Source organism: Pomacea canaliculata, linkage group LG11 (genome assembly GCF_003073045.1).
Source record: "Pomacea canaliculata isolate SZHN2017 linkage group LG11, ASM307304v1, whole genome shotgun sequence".
Lineage (NCBI taxonomy): Eukaryota > Metazoa > Mollusca > Gastropoda > Architaenioglossa > Ampullariidae > Pomacea > Pomacea canaliculata.
The window spans coordinates 18,302,659-18,324,384 of record NC_037600.1 but is presented as its reverse complement, the minus strand read 5'-3'; the positions used below and the strand labels follow the sequence as shown (position 1 = coordinate 18,324,384).

Genomic DNA, 21,726 nt, shown 5'->3' with positions numbered 1-21,726 from the left:
TCTCCACGTCAATGAAAATGTCTTTTTTTCTTCTTCTTCTTTGCGGATCGTACAATTTTCTTTTTTTCTGCTCTCCGGACAGTGAGCTTCCTCACATTTTCTGTGGATTAGACATCAGGTCTGTGCGCCTAAGCGTTGTCAGTTGAAGTCACGTGGTGTCTGTGCCCTCGCCAGTCCTGCTCCAAGAATTTTCCAGACTGCCATGTCGCTGACTGAGGCTTCCTGGGTGACAGGAGTTAATAACCGTTGTCCTCTGCTCATCACCATGTTGCATTCTTCTCCCGCCCTCACATTTATTCAAAACAAAACTTACAACTAGTGCGACAACCAGCTTTTCTCCACTTTGCTTTGACTGCGAGGTCTCACACCTTGACAAGTATATTGCTGTTGTCTTCGTGTTTGTTTCTTTATTGATATGTTCATAGGACCAACTGAGAGAGGCTGCTCAAAACCGAGTCCGCTGGCGAGGTGTTGTTGTGGTTCTATGCTCCTCTAGGAGTAACAAGGAATAAACTAAAACTAAACTCTGGTCTGCCAATGCCTTCCTTTTAAGTCTGTAATTCTCCATTTGTGGATTTTACTCTTTTGTATTTGCATATCTTATTAACATCACCACCACCACCACCACCACCACCATCATCATCATCTAATAAACTGCTTACACGAGGGGAAAGCTGTGGAGGAAATAGCAGTTTTTGCCAGTTAAAATTCTAAACTGTCTGCCTGACGGAAGATGCCCAAAAAAGCTGGAGGTGACACAGCACAGATTCCTGAGTGAACGAAGGCATGAAATAAATCAAGAAGTCAAGTAAGATGGCGAAGATGCCACCCATTAGTTTTTGTTTTTGCTTTGTTTTTCTTTTTAAAAAGACAACTGACAATTCCTTCTAATTGATCTTCGACCTTTTTTTAGTAGCCTTGCTAAACAAAGCTGTAATGGAGTGAAAGCTTTTCCACAACCACATCATAGAAGTGGTGGAGTCGGATGCAGTTCGAAATACCAGAGCTGAAGTGAAGCCCTGTAATAACCACTGCTTGCTCTTGTGTGTGTGATGGTGAGTGGTGAGAGAAAAGCGAGAGGACCAGGGTCCTCCGAGTGTCTCAGTGAGAGTTTGAATTATCATTTTACTTTCCCCAAGTTGCTGATTGTTTTTCACTTCTGCTCATAACACGTGTTGTAGTTGTTCACCTGCAACCCACAAACATCAGATGGAGGCTCAAATAAAGTCTCTACGCAAAAAGGTTGATGCACTTGATGACTACCTACAGAGGTCTGTGGGTGCCACGTCATCCAAGCTGACCTCGGGTGTGTAGCCGACTGCACGTGAGTCGTGGAGCGTTGCAAGTACAGTCAGGCGTGACTTGCGCTCAGTACAGATACAGTGAACATGCTGTCTACCCTGATAACACTCCTCGGTACAGATACCGCCAATGAACATCCTATCTACCCCGATAACACGTACTTACTGCCGTCCACGCTTGAAGACACCACACAGAGACGCTGGAGTGCGCATGCGTGCGTGCTGATCCCCGTTCTTCAGCCTCCATCCACTCTGCCGTCCGCCCAGCGATGCTTCTCACGGAAATAAAATTGTTTCTCGCCAGGTCGTCAGGTTACATCAGATCCGTTCCACGGAGCGTGACGAACTGTCGAACTCCTCCGTCGAGCTTTGATAGGAGCTGATGTAGTGGATGTTCTGTGTACCCGGGGTCGGACTTGAACCCACGTAGGGTCGATTCTCTGTGTACCTTGCTTCTTAGTAGCAACTGATGTAGCTTCTTTAATTGTGTGTTTTGTGCATGAGGTTGATGAAAATTTTAGAATGTTCATCTGCATCTTTTTTCGCTCGTCTTCGTCAGTGTCGATGCTGCCATGTTTGGTTAACATTTTGCCATCGACACCAAGCTGCTCTCTGTTGTTTTCCAGTTTTATTGAAGTCAATAAATGCATTGTTGGGCCCATTACACAGTACTTCTGTTGCCTGTATTCACTGCAGAAGTGTTAACTAAACTACGAATGTACGGCAATCAGAAATTTTAAACGAAACACCATTTAACCAAGATGATTAAGATGTTTTTAGGGAGATACATTACATTAATACAGAGATTCTTGTATTACCACAGGATAGGGAGCGACAAATATTTGTATGCGTTGATGCATTAAAATCAAGTGAATATTGAGAAAAAAACCTCGACTGTATCTGCCTTGATATACTAGTGTAAAACGATTTTTCATCTCGCCGCAAGTCGCTCGGCAGAATGTCCTGAAGGAGCGAGAGCAAAGGGAACGAACTGATCGGGTGGAGATGTAAGAAGAGCAGCGAATGGTAGGCGGAGATAACCCGTGGTGCAGCAGGGGCGATAACATTATCGGCATGGAGCAGACGAGTGTACCCTCTAGCCTTATCATCTACTGGCCTGAAAGGGCCGCCCTTGACCCGGCCATCAGTGAGTCATGGCACGCCTGCTATCATCTTCAATGAGCGCGCTTCATCGTCATTGAGGATAAGTTGAGCGCCGACAGAACTTCTTCCCTCCCATCCCTACACACCCCACACCACCCACACACCCCACACACCCCACACACCCCACACACACTTTCTCTGCATCCTGCACCATGCTACCCCCTCTACTCTCTCTGCACTCTCGTTGAACACTCCTCACTCTGGCTCCTCCTCTTGCTGCTTCTCTCCAGCACCGGTGAAGTAGTTGGCTGTAGCAGACGATTCTCACCTGGCGACTGGTTACGACCAGGGTGTATCTTCTGGGTGAGACCGGGTGTTTGGTGTGTATAGTCACTGTGACTAGATCAGTTATCCACCCGTTTTCTTGAGGACAAGCTACAGGTGCATTGTCTGGAGACACTTCACAGGCAGTGGATCGAATCTCAAGGAATCATAGACCATAAAAATTGTTAATGGTGTGAATATACAAAGTGAAAGTGAAATGGATTCTGTGTATGCTGAACAGTTATGTTTTCTAACCTCAAGACTGGCATGAAGGATGGTTGAGGATATCTGTGTGCTCCCCACCATGGAGAAAATACACAGAGAAGTCAAACTTCGTGCTCGTTAGAAAGGAGATGCGTCTAAACCGAGCGCCTAGACTCCTGCAACTGGAGCTCATGAAGTATCTCCATCCGTGATTGGGTTTCAAAACAAAATATAATGTTTTAATGATTTATCTTCTAATGAACCATGTTGTAAACACGAGTTTTCATGAGAATCTACGAAGCTGTTCTTATCTCGATGCAAGGGCTGTCGGTAGAAAGTAAAGGCAGGGGCTGAGTCACACCCTGTCACAGGCACAGACAACTCAGCTTTAGTAAGTTCCAGAGCGATTCTCAGTCCTGAAGGAGTGCTGAAGTATGATGTTTTACTTACCACTTTACTTACCACTCTGAAATGTCAGTCACTTTGTTGTGAGCAGTGCTCACTGTCTGCCTGCTGGCGTGTTAAGGACGCCGTGAGGTCTTGTAGTTTTATGCTCAATCCTTTCTCCTTGAAATTAGAAGCTGTTCTCATTATGCGTTAAAATTACCAATATTTCAGTCCTCTTTACCATTCGGCCCCAAAGCTGTGCACTGGTCCTAGTGACGAGCAGCGATTTGCACTCGCCACTCCAGTACGAAGTCTTGAGGCAGGTCACGTGACGGAGGAGGGCGATGGCGAGGGCGCCAAGATTCTCAGATGAAGAGCTTTCAGTGGACGGCAGTTCTGGAAAACCAACGTCAGAAATGTGATTTGTTGTTCGAGTCTCACATTAAAAGGATTGAATTATCCAGATGAACAAGTAAATTACATTCGGGCGAATAATTTCTTCTGAGGGTTGAAGTGATTCATTATGTGTTAACGAGGCCGCGCTCTGGTGGCGATCAATCAGCAGATTTGTTTATTCGATTTCCTCCCTCAGTTTTTGGTTATTTTATTGAGGGAGGGAGGATGCATTACGCAAAACGTTGTACATGTTTTCTGTCATCTATGCTCTCAGTGCATTGAAGGCGGCCACCAAAAAAAAAAAAGCAGCCTTGACAAGCAAAAGAGTCGTCTATGTGGTGGTCACGTGCAAGAGAAGATCTTGGTCATGGAGGTCACATGCATACGACTTGATGCTTGCAACCACTTGCTGATATTGTCGAAAATTTACATCAAAGGTTTAAGAGATATAATATAGAGAGAAAGATGTAAAACTGACATTTTATATAAAAAATATAAAGGGGCAATTCTTTCTAAGATCGTGATCGTTAACTGTTGTGAAACGGCAGAAATAATTCTTGAGTCCTTCCACAGGATTTATTTTGAAATAAGATATAAAAAAAAAGATCCAGAAGAATGTCATTCTACGAGGTCTTTGCTCATTCCTTCGAAAGTAGTTGATGGATTGTTGACAAGCAGTTGTTTAGAAAAATTTAAAAAATGCGGGTTTTTTCCATTGTGAATAATGGCGATTTTAACGTTCAGTAGTATGTCGCTTTTTGGCAAACGATGTTCACATTTTAAAAATAGAGGTTAAAATAAAAATGCGCTGGTCACTGGTGCGGAAAGAAAAGGTCGCGCCTGCCCATCTGCCGGCGTTTGAGGCATCCGCCCCTGGCTCAGTCTCGTGGTGAGTGTCGGCGGCGCGTGAAATTAGAGTTGACATGGCGGCGCGCGTGAACATGCTGGTCTTTCTCTGGAACTTCGTCCACAAATAAGTTCTGCTGTCCTCCTAGTCCAGAACTCCAGATCCGCCTACAGTTCAATCTCTCATGTACCAAAAAAAAAAAAAAAACCAGCTAGACAGGACAGACGCTAATTCAAAAATGCACTTGATTAATTGAATTATTTCTTGAATGAATAAAATCATTATTTGATAGATTTTAGTAATCAAATTAAAATTTGTTTTTACTATTTTTACAGTTTCAAATAGCTTTAATAAATTTATAACATTGTGCAGGTTTTGTGTTGCCACTGAAAATTTTGATCACATTCGACTTAGCATTGTACTAGCTCATATCTCACTTCTGACTTTCATATTAGACATTAACATTCAGCTTCTGTTTTTATTTATCTTTCCTAAACCATGAAATCTCGAAGAACATTTCTTTGGACTTCAGCTCAAACATCTCGTGAGTTAGAGCATCAATAAAAGCACTCAGCAGAGTCAGACAGCAAAGGCCAAGCACAAGGTGGTGTCCGCTCCTGTCTGTCGATGGTGTCCTTAAAAAGCGGTAACATGTCAGGTCCAACGGTCTAAATGTACATTGATTTTCCTCTTTTCAACTTGGCGCCCATGCTGGCAGTGGGTGCTGGCGAGGCGAGGTTGAAGTACAGGGGATGGGGCACTGTGTTTTTCAAGCGATTGGATTCCCGATCAGAAATAGGACCTTGAGAGCCATCGGTCAAGGGAAGAAGTGTCTACAATGGCATGATCTATCTGCTCTTGAAGCCGCGCTGAAGACATGCTCAGGACTTGCATGGCCATTGCATTTGCAGGAAGAGGCTCTTGTCTGTACTCCACAGGCAGGCCGAGCATCAGTGCGTGTTGCCAAGCGCTTAGTCCACTTAGAATTAATGAGACCCCGTCATAAGATGGATTTGTTTTCTCTTCTTATCCTGCCTTGGTCCCTTGTGAAGATGTCTTTTAATTGCAGGAACGCGAGTCTCACTGTGGCTGACACTTTGGAAAATTGATGATGCAAGTCATGAAGAAGGTCCTTTCTATTTGAACTCCTAGAGTACTCTTCGTCTCTAAATGATGTTGGACTGATCTTAGTAAGACAACAAACTCTGTTTATGTTATGTTTGGGGATGTAAACATGTTCTGTACGGGGTGAGGAGGTGACAATCATCATTTGTCTGCTGATCGTCTGCTGAGCCTCCAAAATGGCGCATCCTCAGCTTCCACCACACAGGGGCAGTCGACGGGTTGGTATTCTCTCTCTAAATATATACACACAGAGTTATGGTCTTCACCCATGTCATCCTATATATATATATTGTGATGTAATGGACAACTTAACATCTGTTTTTATCTTTTAAATATGCAGTGGTGTCGTGTGACTTGTTCTGTTAGGAGTCGTACCTCTCAGATATGCTGTATGACCTGTTAACTTGCGTGTTTTTGTTTGAGTGTATCAGTGCAAGACTGGGACATTCAATATATAAATATATTGTTTCTGGCTAGCAGATTGCAGCTGCTTATCGTATCTAATATGTAAATGGAGATTTACAGCTGTTACATTTTATATATAAACTTGATAGGTTACTAGATCGACATAGTAATAATGATGATTTTGATAATAGATAGATAGATGGATGACTGGATAATGAGGAGGAGAAGGAGGACAAGCTGAAGTGCTGGTGTGTGTGTTGCAGAGTCAGGCCATGCGGATCGTGCGCACCATTGGTCAGGCGTTCGAGGTTTGTCACAAGCTCAGCGCCTCCACTGGCCCCAACTCCGACCTCAAGGAGGAGAGCAGCGATCGGTCCTCCGAGGACAACGAACGTCGAGTGACGAAAAGTACGGTAACTCTAACTTGTCATTACCCCCCACACTGCAGTCATTGAGATATATAATATAACAGCTTATTGTTGCTATCGCAACATTGGTCATTGGTAAAACAGTTTACCGTTGTTAAGGCAACACACTGATGTCCTAAGTGTCACAAGCCCATCAGTGTAGAGTTTGTCCCACCCTTCAAACACGAGCAGCATCCGAGACACACCTTGTGTTTCATACGATGGCGAACGTGCAGACTGGGCTTGTATGAGCTGTCTACTAGGACTGAAACATTCAGTGACAGATGTTCACCAAACCGATCGTCATCCAGACGATGTCTGGGCTTCCCACAAAGTAGTTCATGATGGTGAAGAGTTCCGCAAGTCCATGACAGATGGCCAAGCTCGTGCCGGTAGTGACTCCGACATTTTCCTGCAACACGAAGGAAGGACATTGGGGGGACAAGGGGTGGGTAGGGTGTTGGGAGCTCGGCCATCCACGTACTATTGCTTAAAAAATGTTAACCACTTATAGTTAGTCAGTTGGTCATTAAAACAACGGGACTTAACACCTTAGGTTCTCTACCTTACTGCCACTGATAGCAGACCAGAGGCTTTTATGCACGCGCTACCTGAAAGATTGGCGGTCACCAGAGGGCGTGGAGTGCAGTGCTTTCATCGCTTCTAGAGGCTGACAGGGACGACATCCACACAGACATGACAGCGATGATTATAGATGTTGTGCTATTCTTGGTCAGGGTGCTGCATTGGACTCGACACAGACAACAGTAACTCGATGACGCAGCCGTTGTATCGTGTAAGAAATGCTACACGACAAGGGAATTACTAGAAATACAAAGCCAGGATTCTGAAATTGTTGAATGCTGTCCGAGTCAGCTGTGAGTTAGGATGGAATATAACGGAGAACACAGCAATGCTTTTAGTAGAAAATGGCTGCAAGGGAGCACGTGCACCCATCCATACCTTGCGGCCTGCGCTGCTTTCCGCAGTCAACAATGAGTGTTTCATAACAGGTTTCATACAGGCAACCTAGGGTGTTGTTACACAGGCTTCCTGTCTTCAGGCCAACACGGACCGACTGGCTGCCAATTACGAGTGGAGCTGGTGCGCGATAACAAGCTCTGTCTTCTTGAAGACTTGAGTCTCTCGCCACTGCTGTGCGCCATTGTGACTACCCCGAGTGCACTGCATAATTCTCTCTCTTTCTTTCTCTTTTTGTACTGGGACGTCGGTTAATAATCTAGGTTATGTTACCATTTCAATTATGTTAACTCTGCAACTGGGTCCAATGTTGTGAGAAATAATTTCTGGAATAACACTTGGGGGAAAATTACGGAAAAGAAAAGGGGAATGAACCTGGGCTTTAAAAAAAAACTATGGAGGATGCAATTTTTTTTTCTAATGAGTAAAGTTCTGTGCAAGACATTATTTCCCCAAATCTGGGTGAATAGCTGCTTTTATTCTCCAGATACATGAGTGCAAATATCAGCATGAACATGAGGTCATATCACAGCATTCCCCTCCTTGACATAACTGACATATTAACTTGAGCATTTCATCAGTAATTATTACAGCTACCACTTGATTTTCTGGACTATATAGTATTTTTAGTAAATGTCCTGTCCTAAGCTGGTCTTGAATGATTCGTTTCAAGCACAATTCCTTCCAATTTTGTGTTTATATAGTTCTTACAGAATAAATGCTGTTGAGTGTGGACAGGCAGAATGTGTCGTTGAGAGAATCAGCAGCTGAAGTTTGTACTTGAAACCTGCTGTGGTTGTCCATGTGGATAGTAGAAAACTCGGCATCTGGTGTACATTGTGTACAAGTCAGCAGCCAGTCATGTCATATTGACAGGTGCACTGTTCGCCCCCTCACAGATGATTGATAGTGTAGTCGGGTGTCGTGCAGTTCATAGGCAGGCTACTTAGGAGGGAGATCAAAGGCAGCATGCATTACCAGAACTCTTTGCCTGTCGTTCTACTCATTCTTAGCAATTTACATGAATAATAATATCGAGTTTGGTCATGCCTTTTTAACAATGTTAGCTTCTTTTAAACCTTCCACAATAAAGACATTAATTTACAGGAAAAAATTCACAAAGCAAGAAGTGTGCAGCATTGGTTTTTTTTTTCAATTTTCAGACAAGGATGCAGATATTGTTGAAGAAAAAGAGCTGAACACCAAAAGTCAAAATCAATTCGAAGAGTCAGAAAAGATTTCGCCGCCAACTGACTTGGCATTGAAACAACAACTTCTGCACTCAGTGAGTAGTCGGGTCGCCTGTCAAACATAATATCCAACACGCTTTTGTTGTGAGCAAGGCAATAGTAATTACTAGCATAATTATCATATTTATCACATATACCTATCACATTGCTGAATCTTTAGCAGAGTGACAAGGCAGCCAGATGACAAGTGACACAAATTAAGCAGAACATTTGGTCTTGGAGACTGATTGTTATTTACATGTTCTAGGACCATTGAACTGTTGAGTGGGAATATCGTTTTTATCATCTTTATTAGGGAGCCTCCTCTATTGTTCACAGAAAGGATTTATGATATGTGATTGCACGCTCTGTCTTCTCTCACACACACACGCTCTTTATCTCCTCAATTTTTTTCCTGTCATTAGAAGACCAAGGAACATTTTTGGTTATTACAATGATGCCTTCAGCAGGAAAACTTCTTGTCAGTCTCTTCTCAAATCAATTTCCCAAGTTGCACCCTTGACCCTTCTTGTAGTTTAAGCAGATAATATGCCAGAGAGGACGCTGCCTTGAAAGAGCAGGGAACTGGGAGCTGTTTATTAAATTCTTGTGATCAGGGCCTGCCAAAGTTTGTACTCTAATAAAAACACTTCTCTTTTAAAATGAATATTATAGTAACCTGGTAGCTACCATAGGCTTATATACTTGACAGTAAACACTCTGGCTTAGTAGACCTTACCAGGGGAAAAATAATCAACATTACATCACCAGTGAGGGTGTCTAAACACACCTGTACGAGAGGGCGCGAGAGGGTGTCTAAACACACCTGTAGATTTGTGCACATGGTTGTGTGTAAAAGATAATTCAGCTTTCTTGCACACAGTTACTCTTGCATACATTAAATGCAGTGTGTGTTGTATGATTGAATGGAGTAAGCAAATGCATGCAAATAATTTCCCTGGTCAACTGATGAAAAAAATGACTTGTCTTTGGGGTTTCAGGTGGGGGGCACAACCATTTCCTCACCGCTGGGTTCTCCTGTAATGCTGGGTGAATGTGACCAGGACAACACACAGCTCCCACTCTCCACCCATCATCAGATGCAGCTGTTGCGTCAGCAGCTGGAGCAGCAGCAGCACCAGACCCAAGTTGCTATCGCACAGGTTCACCTCCTCAAAGACCAGTTATCTGCTGAAACTGCGGCTCGAATTGAAGCCCAGGTGAAAACAGCCTTTTCCTTCAAGAAATTTAATAACCTTTTACGCTCGGATTTATTTCATTTATCCTTTTTTTATTTTATTTTCAGTCTTGATGCCATGTCAGTTCTTAAAGATCTCAAAGATCCCTGTAGACTACGGAAATATTTTGACCTTATTTATACACTTCATGTTATTTTATCTGTAACCTCATGTTATTTTTGTAGCTTTGTGTATTATGTTTATATCAAGTGATTGTTTACTTCTCAAACACCTCTTACCTTATACAAACAGCCTTCAGTTTCATGTCAGTGTTTGTGAGATACCATGTGGTGTAAGATGCACTTTTACTCATGGGAGGTGCAGTGTTTCACATTTGGTAAGATACATGCAATCATATAATGTGTTTTTCATGCAGATTCATGGTCACAAGCTCTTGCTAAGTTCATCCTGTGTTTTGTATGCAGGCTCGTGCTCACCAGCTGTTGCTGCATAACAAGGACCTGTTGGATCATGTGTCACAGCTTGTAAACCGCCTTCAAACTTTTGAAATGAAGGCCACAGGCATTTCGTCTGACTCTGAACTCATTTTCCAAACTCCTCCACAGGTTGGTTTCTATGCCTCTAACCATATGTTTTTCATATTGAACACCCTATGAAATTGGGCCAGAATCTCAATCACCAAATAATATTGTACTGTATTGTATCTCCTGTATTGTATCTCCAAACATGTTGGACACAGATACACAAAGTTAGGTGATGTCACGCAACCTCACAGTATCCTATGAGAAAGAATCACTGTGTAGCTTCTATAAGCTAAGAATGGGACTTAAGCTTTAATGTAAATCAGTTTCACACCCAACAGTTAGATTAGAAGTATTTACTACCTTCAATGTATCCTCTGTCTAGCTAGTTCTGCTGTTTCACTCTTTAAAATTATGATAAGACATACTAAGCTATTGTGGCACTATCGTAGGAAATGAGTTTATATTTTTTTCAATTTTTTTTAGAGTTGGTGGTGGAAAATATTCTTATTATCATGGCAGATTATCAAGGGTCCTTAAAGGTGATATTAATGTGGCAAAACATGCAGTTTCGGTCACTTTCCGATTTTCAGCCTGAAGAATTAATTCACTCCTTGCAGATTTAGCATGATTTTCAGTTATCTGTCTTGTCACTGACCTAAATATTCGACTTTTTATTTCAGGTCCCCGTTTTACCAGACCCTACCACTCCACGTTCGGCACCTGTCTACATGCCTGACTTTCGTGATGCAGAGGATAACTCCTACCTAAATGCTGTCACAAATAATGCCACTTATGAAAACACTAAGGCTGCCAGCTTAGATGCTGAGTCACCTGACAGTGGTCACAAAGAGATGTCCTCTGACAGTCTATCTTTCAGCCTGGCACATGCTGATACAAATGGCTGGTCACATAACCTCAACAGCACCCCATCTAAACAGATTCCTTGCAATCCGTTTGAAAGTAGTTTCAACCCCACCTCTGCTGCTTTGGACAGAAGGGATGGGACCAGTGGAGACAAAGTGCAGATCATCACTCCACTTCCTCTGCAGGATGCCAGCGGTAACAGACTAGACCTTAAGATGAGTGCTTCAGCACCAAGAATCGACCCACCTCCCCGTGTGCTGCGGGCCAATCGCAGTATGGACCGTTCAGAGAGAGGAAGCTGGTATGGAGGTGCTAGTATTTCTGGAGGAGTTTCCATGCCAGCAACCTCTGTGTCCGACACAAATGCTAATTTCAATGGCAGAACTATGTTGGATTCTGACTACTACTCCACTTGTGCCAGCAGCAGCAGTGGTGGTGTTGCTGTCATTTATCGTCCTCACAACAGCTACAACAGGGGCAACAACACCAATCATGTGGGAGCCCTGCGCTATAGCGACAGCAGCACAAAATCCTCCTTCTATAGTGAAGGGAATCGGGACAGCATTGCCTCCATCACAGCACTGCGTGAAAAGCTTGACCTCAGGGTCAATGACCTAAACAATGGACAAGTCCATCACTTAGATGGGAGGTGGAAAATGAGGATAAGTTATACGTCTGATGACAACAGTGACAACTCAGAAGACATAAGCATGACACCCACAAAAGAACCTGTTCAGAAAGCTGAATTAGCTGCTCTTGAGGAGTTTGACAGTCTGTGTACCTGACCACTGCACATCAGGTGACCCTGAGACTTTTCTGAGTAATATACTTCATGGGGTAGTAGTAAGATGGCCACATGTGCTACGGCTCAAATCAGCATGTTCATCTGTAAGCGAATACATGCAACTGGTCACATGATTTTACGAAGTACAAAAAAAAACAAACAGGTGCATCGCTGCCATTAACTAAGAAACAAAACACCCTACTTTCGCTTAAGAAAGGGAAGCAATAAGGCTTCGACCTGTCTGTCAAAATGAACTCCCTTTCTCCTAATACACTAAAGAGAACAGCCGCTTTCAAAGGCAATATCCAGTCTTTTCTTTTTTTCGTCTTTGATTTTCTTTGAATCATTCAGCAACTATAATCTTAGATGCTTCTACATTGTTGTCTTTTAAACACTAACTGATATTTTGTAAAGTTATCTTTAGTGTTTCCAAATGACTGAAGTGTTTAATTACCTATGTATTAATCTACAAGTAAATGTTCAGTAGTTTTGTAGTAAAAAGTGATCACTACAGTTAAACAAACAACAGAAATTACCTTTGTATTTCATACCAGCATTCTGCTTATGGTAGCTCTGGGTAGAAATATCAGCCCTAAAATATAGCCTGTAGTATATGAGTCACAACACAGCTCACACCCTCCTATCCTTCAGTGCGGAACATCTATACACTCTAATGAAAAAATCAGTTAGAATTACAAATATTTTTTAAAAATGTAGGCAGCATGGTGTTACTTAAACTATATCAAATATATAGATTACCATCTATGCACACAGTGACTAACAGGTCACAGAAGCACAATAAAACCTTGGTGGTTATATATCAATGTATCTGTAATCCCTTCTTTATTGCTGCCACAGATATTAATATCATCTGTGGAAGCAAATGTTTGCTGTTCTGTAATCTAACAATGACAAGCACATACAACCAACAGCATCAGCAAGTAAACTGTACTGTTGAGAACTCTAGTTGTATGACAAAGGTTATAAATTATCAATGAGGGAAGTAAGAAAGATACAAGCCTTTTGCTATTCATAATGATGTGTAGCCACAATTGATATGTAATTGAGCTACTCGTAAAATACTGTCAAGATGTGTTGTTGATACCCAAGTCACCCTAGTACAAGCACTGGTGAGATACATTGCACTTACAAGTGCTCGACAGGAACACACATGTGTTTTCTACCTTTCGGTTAGTATTACAGATGGTGCAAATAGGCTGTGAGGGGATTACAGACATGAGTAAAAGTATTAAATAATTATAGTGAACAAGTCAGGAAACCGCGTTAACAGTTACAAAGTATGTCAGGGAACTGCAAGAACAGTTACAAGGTAGGAAACAGTGAACAGTTAGTTACAACACAGGGAATACAGTACGCAGCTATGAGACAGGTCACAGATTTGACAAAATATGTCAAGGAATACAGTGAACACTTATAAGATAGGTCAGCAGAGTTTTGAAGGTTAAGGCCTTTTTGTTAAAAAGTTTTACCTTTTACATTGCCCTACAACAAGTGAGTCGGCACATTTGCCATAAGAGACTATATGTAGCATACAATATTCATTTGCACACTAAGGCTCTTACTTTACTTTCAAATTGAAATCCAATGTCAGATAAGCATTCAATAAGAATGGTATGAAATAAATATCTCAACAGTGATGTCCTACAGTTTGTACTGTCATTGTAAAAAAAAATTTTAATATTTTTAAAATGCCATAATTGTTTTTCTGTGTTTCACTTTTGCTTTTCTTTCTTGATTCATGTCGGGTAATCTTGTCTTAAAGTTTCATCTTTTTCTAGAAAAAAAGCAGTCATTAAAAAAAAACTTTTGTAGGTGTGGAAAGAATACAAACAAGGGATGAATAAATCCCACCAAAAGTCCATATTGTGTAATCCCATAAGCTAGATTAGCTGCCTGATTGTGTTTTATCAATTGTAATTGTTTTCCTATTAGCTTTATTCCAAATATTCACAGAAAACATACAGATAAATTAAATGTACAAGAATCATCTACTAAATATTAAAATCATGCTTTTCTGACCTGTTTCCTTTAATAATTTGTAATTGCATAACCTTTGCTTTGAAAGTATGTTAAGCTTAAGCATGCTCTGATTTTATTTACAACTAATTACATCTTTTTGCTCCATTACTTCCTAATACTTCATTATGCCATCTGAAATTATCATCTGCTATAGCTACCATGAGATTGGGCACTGGGTGCCAATATGCCCAAGCAATTGTGCAGTTGTAAGGCAAAGTTCATCATGATTATGGATACAAATACTGTAAAAAAAAGTGTGATTTTCTATCAACAAAAAATGAAAAGTGGATGAGGTGTCAAAGGTTATCCCCCCCAGCCATAGACTGCTCCTTTACTTCTTGCAGAGCTTCTGGGGCTACTGGTGTCCAGTCACTTAATCCCCAGACACTTCATCCCCTAGACTTTTAATCCCCAGACATTTCATCCCCGACACTTCATCCCCGACACTCAAGAACAATTTTCATATCATATTGTTGAAGAACATTAAATTTACTAGCTTATATGAACTTTAACTAATGTTGTTGATGTTCAAATGATGTTGAAGTTAATAGCATGATTTGAATTTGAATTTCAATTAAATTTTTCGCTGACTTCATAATTTTTATAGTTAAGGATTTAGTTTAGGGATTAAGTGTCTGGGGATGAAGTGTCTGGGGATTAAAAGTCTAGGGGATGAAGTGTCGGGGATGAAGTGTCGGGGATGAAGTGTCTGGGGATTAAGTGACTGGGAACCGGGGCTACTGCTGTCTTTTGGTTCATGGAAAACCTTTAAAAATCCTTATTCTCCACGATTCTAAATTGTCTTGAAACTGAGTGGGCACAATAAAAATTTATTTTGTCATGACATCCATAAGATGTTTTTGTTCGTCCATTCTTAGCCATGCTGCATGCTGCCATTGCATGTTGATGTGGAGTGTTGCATTATTTTTTATATAAAAAGAGAAACATGTTAGGGTCACCAGAAAAGTTGTTGCTTGACGGTCCAACTTTTACTTATCTAAATCTTGCATAATTCTGAGGCATAATCCAACGAAACTTGCATAAAATGAAACATGCTATCTTGAGTAAAACCAGCTGGAACTAAATTCCTGTTTCTGCACATTTGTATTTTTTTTAATTTTGAAATTGGTGCACTAATTGAGCAAATGCACAGACCTGAGAAATCAAATTGTATGTACTTGCACTCATCTCTGAGGTAAGGCATGACCACAAAATAGTTTTGAGAAAAAAATGCTTTCTAATGCAAGACAGATATTAGTGATATTGTTGTAGACTGAATAACATCAGGTTGATACACTGTTGACTGTTTGTGCTAAATTAAGCATTGTTAGTTATTTGTTCGTTGTTATTAATGTTACTAACATACTGCCAACATTAAAACAAGTTTTTACAGACCAGTGGTGTACTTTTTCATTCTATCTGTATACTTTATATTAGCATGAAAGCAAGGTTGAGTGAAAATAAAATACAAAAGTATCTTCATATGCAAGACAGATTGGTCATAAGCCTAACTAAAGCCTTCTCTGCTACCAATATTATCATTGTACGAACTAGTATTTTTTTAGGCATCCGTAGACCACTTGGTGAATTCAATGGTGAATAGTATATGGATAATTTTGTTTGATATCTATTTTTCTGTTATGCCACAAGCACTTATTAGCATGATCACTGATGAAGTATCATATACACACTAACCCTAAGAACCCTTTATGCAAATGTATTAACACTACAATTTTAAAAAATATTCAGGCTAAATGTAAGTGTGGTCAATTGTAAGTGTGAAATGGATATGTGCAATACTTGTGCCTGCCAGCTGGCAGATCAGTAATCAAAAATGAACAAAAGATGACTGGTGTTTTATGCTGTGCAGTCAGCAATGACCTCCCCTTTTCACAGCCAACAATTATATTTTTCAGACTCTTGTTAGAAACCAATTACAATTGTGGTGTCGCAAGAGACAAAGACAGTCAATTCCACGATGTGTTGATTTTTTCTCATTTAAAGTTGGCAATTCTGTATGTTTCACATACGTTCTTGAAAACTGATTTTTATTTATCCGATACTGCATGAGCATAATAATACCAATTTTGAATTAAGAGCATTTGTTCCCAATATTAAAAGGTCCTTCGTATAGCCACCACAAAAACATTTTAAAAATGCACTGATCATTATGTATTTCTTTATTGCAAATATTTTCTCTGTAAAGATAATAGAACTGAAACAGCTGAACATCTTCAATCAGAAATGTTACTCGCGTTCTCTTACTTTCACACACATTTATATATATAAGGGGTTTTGTAGCTTTGTCACTACAAAATTTGATGATATCCTTTTCCTGATGCTGAGAAGGGTTCATGTCCCTCCATGTCATTATATCATAAACATTCACCCCTTCTCTCACTGCCTCGCTGACACACACGTGCATATCTACAGTATTATTCCTCCCTGAATCATTTGTCTATTAGAGTCCCCTTTGGCCTGATCTTTTTAGCTTCTTCTTCAGCCTGAAAAAAAATGTAAATCCCTTAGATGTGCATGTTGTTCAAACAACATACTCAGTCCCTTACATGCTGCTTTCAGAATCATAAAAAAAAGGAAACTATTCAATTCTATAACAATAAAATCTGAAATATTGTTAGAACTAAGAAATGCCATAAAGCAATAAAGAATAAACATTGGAAAGAATGGGTAAAGATCAGGGTTAGGATTAGGTAGAAGAGTTTTGGAATCCTGTTGATGTTATGCTCTGCTTTGCGTAATTTCTGTCAGCCTTGCTAATGCAAAGTAAAAGAGATTATGCAATACTGGCAGTAGCAAAGATTCTTTAGCTGGGACAGAACTGCACACTATCCTATTGCTACTTAAATACCCAAACCTTTCCCTTCTTTTCCTTCTCTGTTCCTTTCAAGATACAAATATTCTGCACATTCTGCATATGATTAGGACACCCTACAAAAAGCTACAAAAGGGCTGAAATATTTTATCTTGAGGACCTTCTCTGGCAATTTCTACTCAAAGGTAGGTGGAGCTATTTTAATGACTACCTCGTCACCACAAGATCCGCTATCACATGTAAGGCAATGTACACCATGCTCTACATTCCTACATACCTCATCACTACCAGATCTGCTATCAAATGTGTGGCAATGTACATATGCACATTATGTTCAACATTCATACATACCTGTTCTAGCAATTTGCGCTTGCTCATGCCTTTCCTGACAAGCTGCTTCTCAATGACAAGTGCATTGGCTGCATATGAGTCAGCTATTTCTTTCTGTAAGATGACAGACAAGAAATATGACAGTCAAGAAAGATAACAGCCATAAAAGACTTGGAAGCTTGTACTTACACTCCAAAACGCATAATTATTTTATGATATCAGCATCCAAAACAATTTCTTCATAAATTATACCAACAAAGTCATAACCAATGCACATTGAGACAATTGAATTAAAAATACTTTGATATCAAAATTTAGCACAAACCTAATTAGGGTAGACCATAAAAGTTAACAAACATACACAGTCATCATGCTAACATTGCCTGTAAAATTCTTATGACTGAAGGACGTGTTGGTGAGAGCCATTTTCCTGGGAATGGTCAAACCCAGACACCCTACCCATTTTTTTTAACCGGTCTGTGGTATACAAAATCAGAAAAACTCTTTATGAAAAAAATTAACTGATCTGCCATTTATGAATATTTTGACAATAGATGTTATGATTTTTAAGTCTGTATATATTTAGACAAATGAATTCAGTATAGTTTTTATAAGAAGTATCCTGCATGAATACGTATTATGTGTGTGTGAGAGAGAGAGAGTCGGAAATGTTGCATACCAGGGCTGTGTCTAAAACTGATATCATATTAAAAAAAACTTGTGATTTAAGATAATAAGGTGAACAACTTGTTTTTCTAACTTTAGTCAGCAATGTGGGATCTAAACATGTCATTCTCAAAGCAAGTGTTCAAAGTATTAGATTACGCTTATTTTTATTCAAGATGTCTTTTATATTTTGCTGTGAAGCTTACTTTCATTTTTTCCTGCCACATTATTCTAATTTCTATTGTTTGATTGTTTGAAAATGTCAATACCTCCAAAATCTTCTGAAAAAAAAAAGTTTCTTAGTCTAATAAAACCTACCATAAGAAGGGGATGTTTTAAGGATCATTCTTGATAATGATTGGTACTGTTAAAGCCTTAAACAGCTCTGTCTGAAACTACGACTCACATTTTACCTCTGGCTGTAGGGAACAGAAGCATAGTTTCTGTTAAAATGATTATCTGTAGACTGAGTAGATGGAGACAGACAATACAAAATCATGCAGCCATTATTTTCTGTATAGATATTACTGCAGTCTTGCTTACTTTTCCTTGTCATTTCCCTAACCCTCACTGCTGTGTCAGCCTTTACATGCTAACTCTCTGAATCTTCTAGATATAGCCGCAAGCTTTTGATCTCCCTTCCTGCTAAAAGTGCACATTCCAAAACAACAGAGCGCACTCAGCAGAATTTGGAAGTGTTTTATAGCTCCAACCTCTCAGCATAGCGTGAGTGGTGACATTTAAGAGATGCAAAATGATTCAAAAACTTCCACTACTATGATTGTTGGAACCGTCTTCCTTTAGTTTTCCTCATTCTTCCAGATGAGGCTCTTGAGATTTTTTCTCAGGACGGAAATCCATCCCTAGCAGTGAGAACTCCCTTTCATGCAGAACTATTAAGACTGCAGAAGATCTTCATTACAGGGATGCTGTACATTACAGTACATCATTATACAGACGTTACCCGTTCGTGAAAATGAGATAATTAAACAACTCACGGCTTCAATCTCTTCTTCTTCTTCATCCACTGTAGAGACCGTGACAGAGCTGAACTTGCCCATATTCTTGGTGTGTTTCGTCAAGGTCACCTGCAATCAAATTAATCCCATCAATCTACATACAAAATCGGGGTTAAATCTTACAGATGATCTTAACCAGGATGCAATTCAAACTTCTAATATACTATGGTTTTAACAAAGAATAATATCTATGTATCTTCTAAATGAGAAAAGAGTTTCCCTGATCAGGTCTAAAGTTTTTTTCTTGCAGAGAATTATTGCTGTCCCTTGTCGGAGGTTCCCACTTTTTAAAATACAGCACTTTTAGTAAACCATACAAACCTGCCATATTATCCAACATTACTAAATAGCTCTATATAACCATACAGCTAACAGAAAACCGAAAAGAAAATTAAAATTCCAAAATATTTTAATGCTTACACACAGCAGTTTTTATGTCACATGCATGGAGGCAATCATTTTGGAGCAAAGTGTTTGAGTCAATAAAATGTTTTTTTACAAAAATAAGGCGATAACTGACAAAAACTGAAAAAAAATTGGAAAATTCTGAGGCAACAAACCTTCTTTGGTTCTGCTAGCTGACTATAAACATCTGTTTTAATGCCTTCACTTTCCCGCTTTATGGCACCATCCACAACAAACATAACACTGCTGTTGCCTTGATGATGGTAATACAGCCACAAACCACACCTGTCATATAAAGTACTCCAAAATGTTCAATGCTGCAATAATATACATCCAGGTAAATGTAGTAACTCACTAGAGTGAAACTTGCCCCTTGGGAAAATAGGGGGTTTTTTCCCTCTGAATACAAGAAATTTTATCATTTTCAAAAATGTGTTTGATAAATCTTAGTAGAATTCTGATCTTTTACCCGAATTTGTTTTTATAATCCCGTCACGGTTACATATGCAGATGTAAACTTGATTGGGTAAAAAGCTGTAATGAAGCAGACCACCACACAAATCTCAGTTCTATCACAACAAATCATGCCTAAAATTTAGTTTAGATGTTAAAAAAAAAAATGTATCGGACACTCAACAACTGTTTGTCCAAGCTATCAACTACTGATGTTATAGTCTTGAAACAAAACATACATAGACTAATCAATGAAAACAGACTCAAGACTGAATGCCAAATACCTGTGCTTAAGTTTCTTTAGAATATTTCTTACTTCTTCTCATACTTCAGTACAAAGTATCATTCATAGGTAACAAAGTTCTAGGTGGTAGGCTACATTTATTGTCTTTACCTCTAAATACCATAACTATTCATATCCCCCAAACAGACTCATGTATTCATGTTTCAGACAGCAGCATTCATTTTTAGAATTTGGATGTCAGATGGCCGAGACTTGAAACTTACCGTTTGCATTTTTGGCGATATTGCTTTTCAATTCCATCAGATCTGAAACATAACAACCACTAATTCTGAACACTAGAAGATAACCATACCATGATGTGGAGCCCAACCCTTGCTTTTACTTCCTTTGATAAACTATACACCCATTTCTGCTAAAGAGCCACGTGCACCAGCAGTGTATGAAGCCTTCCTCATAATAATAAATCAGATATAGTAAAAACATAAAATGTAATTTATGTTAAATTATAAATTATTAAATTTATAACTACTATGTTAAAATTATGGGCTAAATATAAAATACCTCCTCAAGTAGATAATTTCATCAGGATCACAAGTCAGCTTATGAGCATGTTTTGATCCATCAATTACCCGTGCACCATCTCTTTTACGTAATGGCAGCTTTTCTAATGGGCAATCTGAAACATTAGTTTAAAAAGCAGTTGAATTAACCATGCTATTATGAGATAAAGTTTGCAAAATCTTTTTCTCTATGAGTACGTATGTACGTTTCTCAGGTATCAATGATGTGAATGTGTATTTTCTAGTTAACTATTGTATTATGCTTTGAGTAGAGCTCAAATTATTTTAATAATGTTTATTTGTGACAAACTTACCATATTACACACTAATATTAAGCGATCGTTAATCAATGCAGTCTTGTTCATCCCTCTCTTTCACACACACAACACTGACTCAAAGTTTCAGGGGTGCAATATACCTAATCCCGCACTGTTTCAGCAAAATACTGTTTACATAGTACTGACACTACAGGTGTCGTTTCAGTAGATGATATTTCGTCATTAAATTATAAGTCATTCGAAAGCATTTTGTCTAATAAAAAGATAATGCAACTTTACCCAAGATGAGGGACATCTGACCACAAATGCAGTAGTAAACATACAGCGGTTTTTCTCCTTGATATTCTTCCTGATCCTTAGTGTCCGTACAAACAACACTTTTTGAAACTACCTTCGGCATCTCAGCTTGTTACTGATACCTTGTTACTAATGAGCAATACAGCGCACAGCCACACGTTTTACCGATGAGATTTTGGCAGCAAAGTTTACATTTCAAACCAAATCGTGAGCCTACAAGAAATAAAAATAATCTCTAAACTGAGAGGCAAATAGTAATCAAAGTTCCGATAAAACTAAGTCTTCGGTAAGCTCCCTCTTACTCCCCTACATCAACGTACGCAAGCGGAAGTGACGTACATCACACGCGCAGTGTGCATAAGGCTATTGAGAAATACAAGTGTCCACGTTAGCGCAATAGCTGTCTACCTTTTTTTTTGGGGGGGGGGGATTTCCGTAAAAATTATAGAAAAGATATATATTATCGACAAATAACTATAAATTATTAAAAGAAGGAGCACATTTAAATGAATTAATCTTG

The 21,726-nt window shown here is 39.5% G+C and overlaps 2 protein-coding genes across 5 annotated transcripts in view; one reads left to right on the top strand and one right to left on the bottom strand.

The window, feature by feature from the left end:
* LOC112574861 (carboxyl-terminal PDZ ligand of neuronal nitric oxide synthase protein-like) overlaps positions 1-12,883 on the top strand; it is a 50,885-nt gene extending 38,002 nt beyond the window's left edge. For 3 of the 4 annotated variants that reach the window (XM_025256173.1, XM_025256172.1, XM_025256175.1), the window contains exons 6-10: positions 6,357-6,501; positions 8,645-8,766; positions 9,712-9,930; positions 10,374-10,514; positions 11,114-12,883. In XM_025256173.1, coding sequence (XP_025111958.1) covers positions 6,357-6,501; positions 8,645-8,766; positions 9,712-9,930; positions 10,374-10,514; positions 11,114-12,082 — 1,596 coding nt within the window. In that variant the 3' untranslated portion in view covers positions 12,083-12,883. Of the gene's footprint in view, positions 1-5,024; positions 5,907-6,356; positions 6,502-8,644; positions 8,767-9,711; positions 9,931-10,373; positions 10,515-11,113 lie in introns of those variants that run through there. The other variant, XM_025256176.1, reaches the window with a different exon arrangement.
* Positions 12,884-15,345: 2,462 nt separating this feature from the next.
* On the bottom strand, positions 15,346-21,544 carry LOC112574863 (UPF0428 protein CXorf56 homolog). Its single transcript, XM_025256180.1, has 7 exons — positions 21,189-21,544; positions 20,633-20,747; positions 20,335-20,376; positions 19,530-19,659; positions 18,949-19,038; positions 17,306-17,398; positions 15,346-16,625 (listed from the first exon to the last, which is right to left on the bottom strand). The coding sequence occupies exons 1-7, from the start codon at positions 21,307-21,309 to the stop codon at positions 16,572-16,574; spliced, it is 645 nt and encodes a 214-aa protein (XP_025111965.1). The 5' UTR covers positions 21,310-21,544; the 3' UTR covers positions 15,346-16,571.
* Between the last annotated feature and the right edge of the window lie 182 nt (positions 21,545-21,726).

Bases quoted from the DNA above. Each gene is read 5' to 3' on its own strand.
- LOC112574863 (XM_025256180.1), bottom strand. From the start codon at position 21,309: ATGCCGAAGGTAGTTTCAAAAAGTGTTGTTTGTACGGACACTAAGGAT. The intron at 19,660-20,334 runs GTAAGTTTCAAG...TTTATATGACAG, and splicing joins TATCGCCAAAAATGCAAACG to GTGTGGTTTGTGGCTGTATT. The intron at 19,039-19,529 runs GTTTGTTGCCTC...ATTTGATTGCAG, and splicing joins AGCTAGCAGAACCAAAGAAG to GTGACCTTGACGAAACACAC.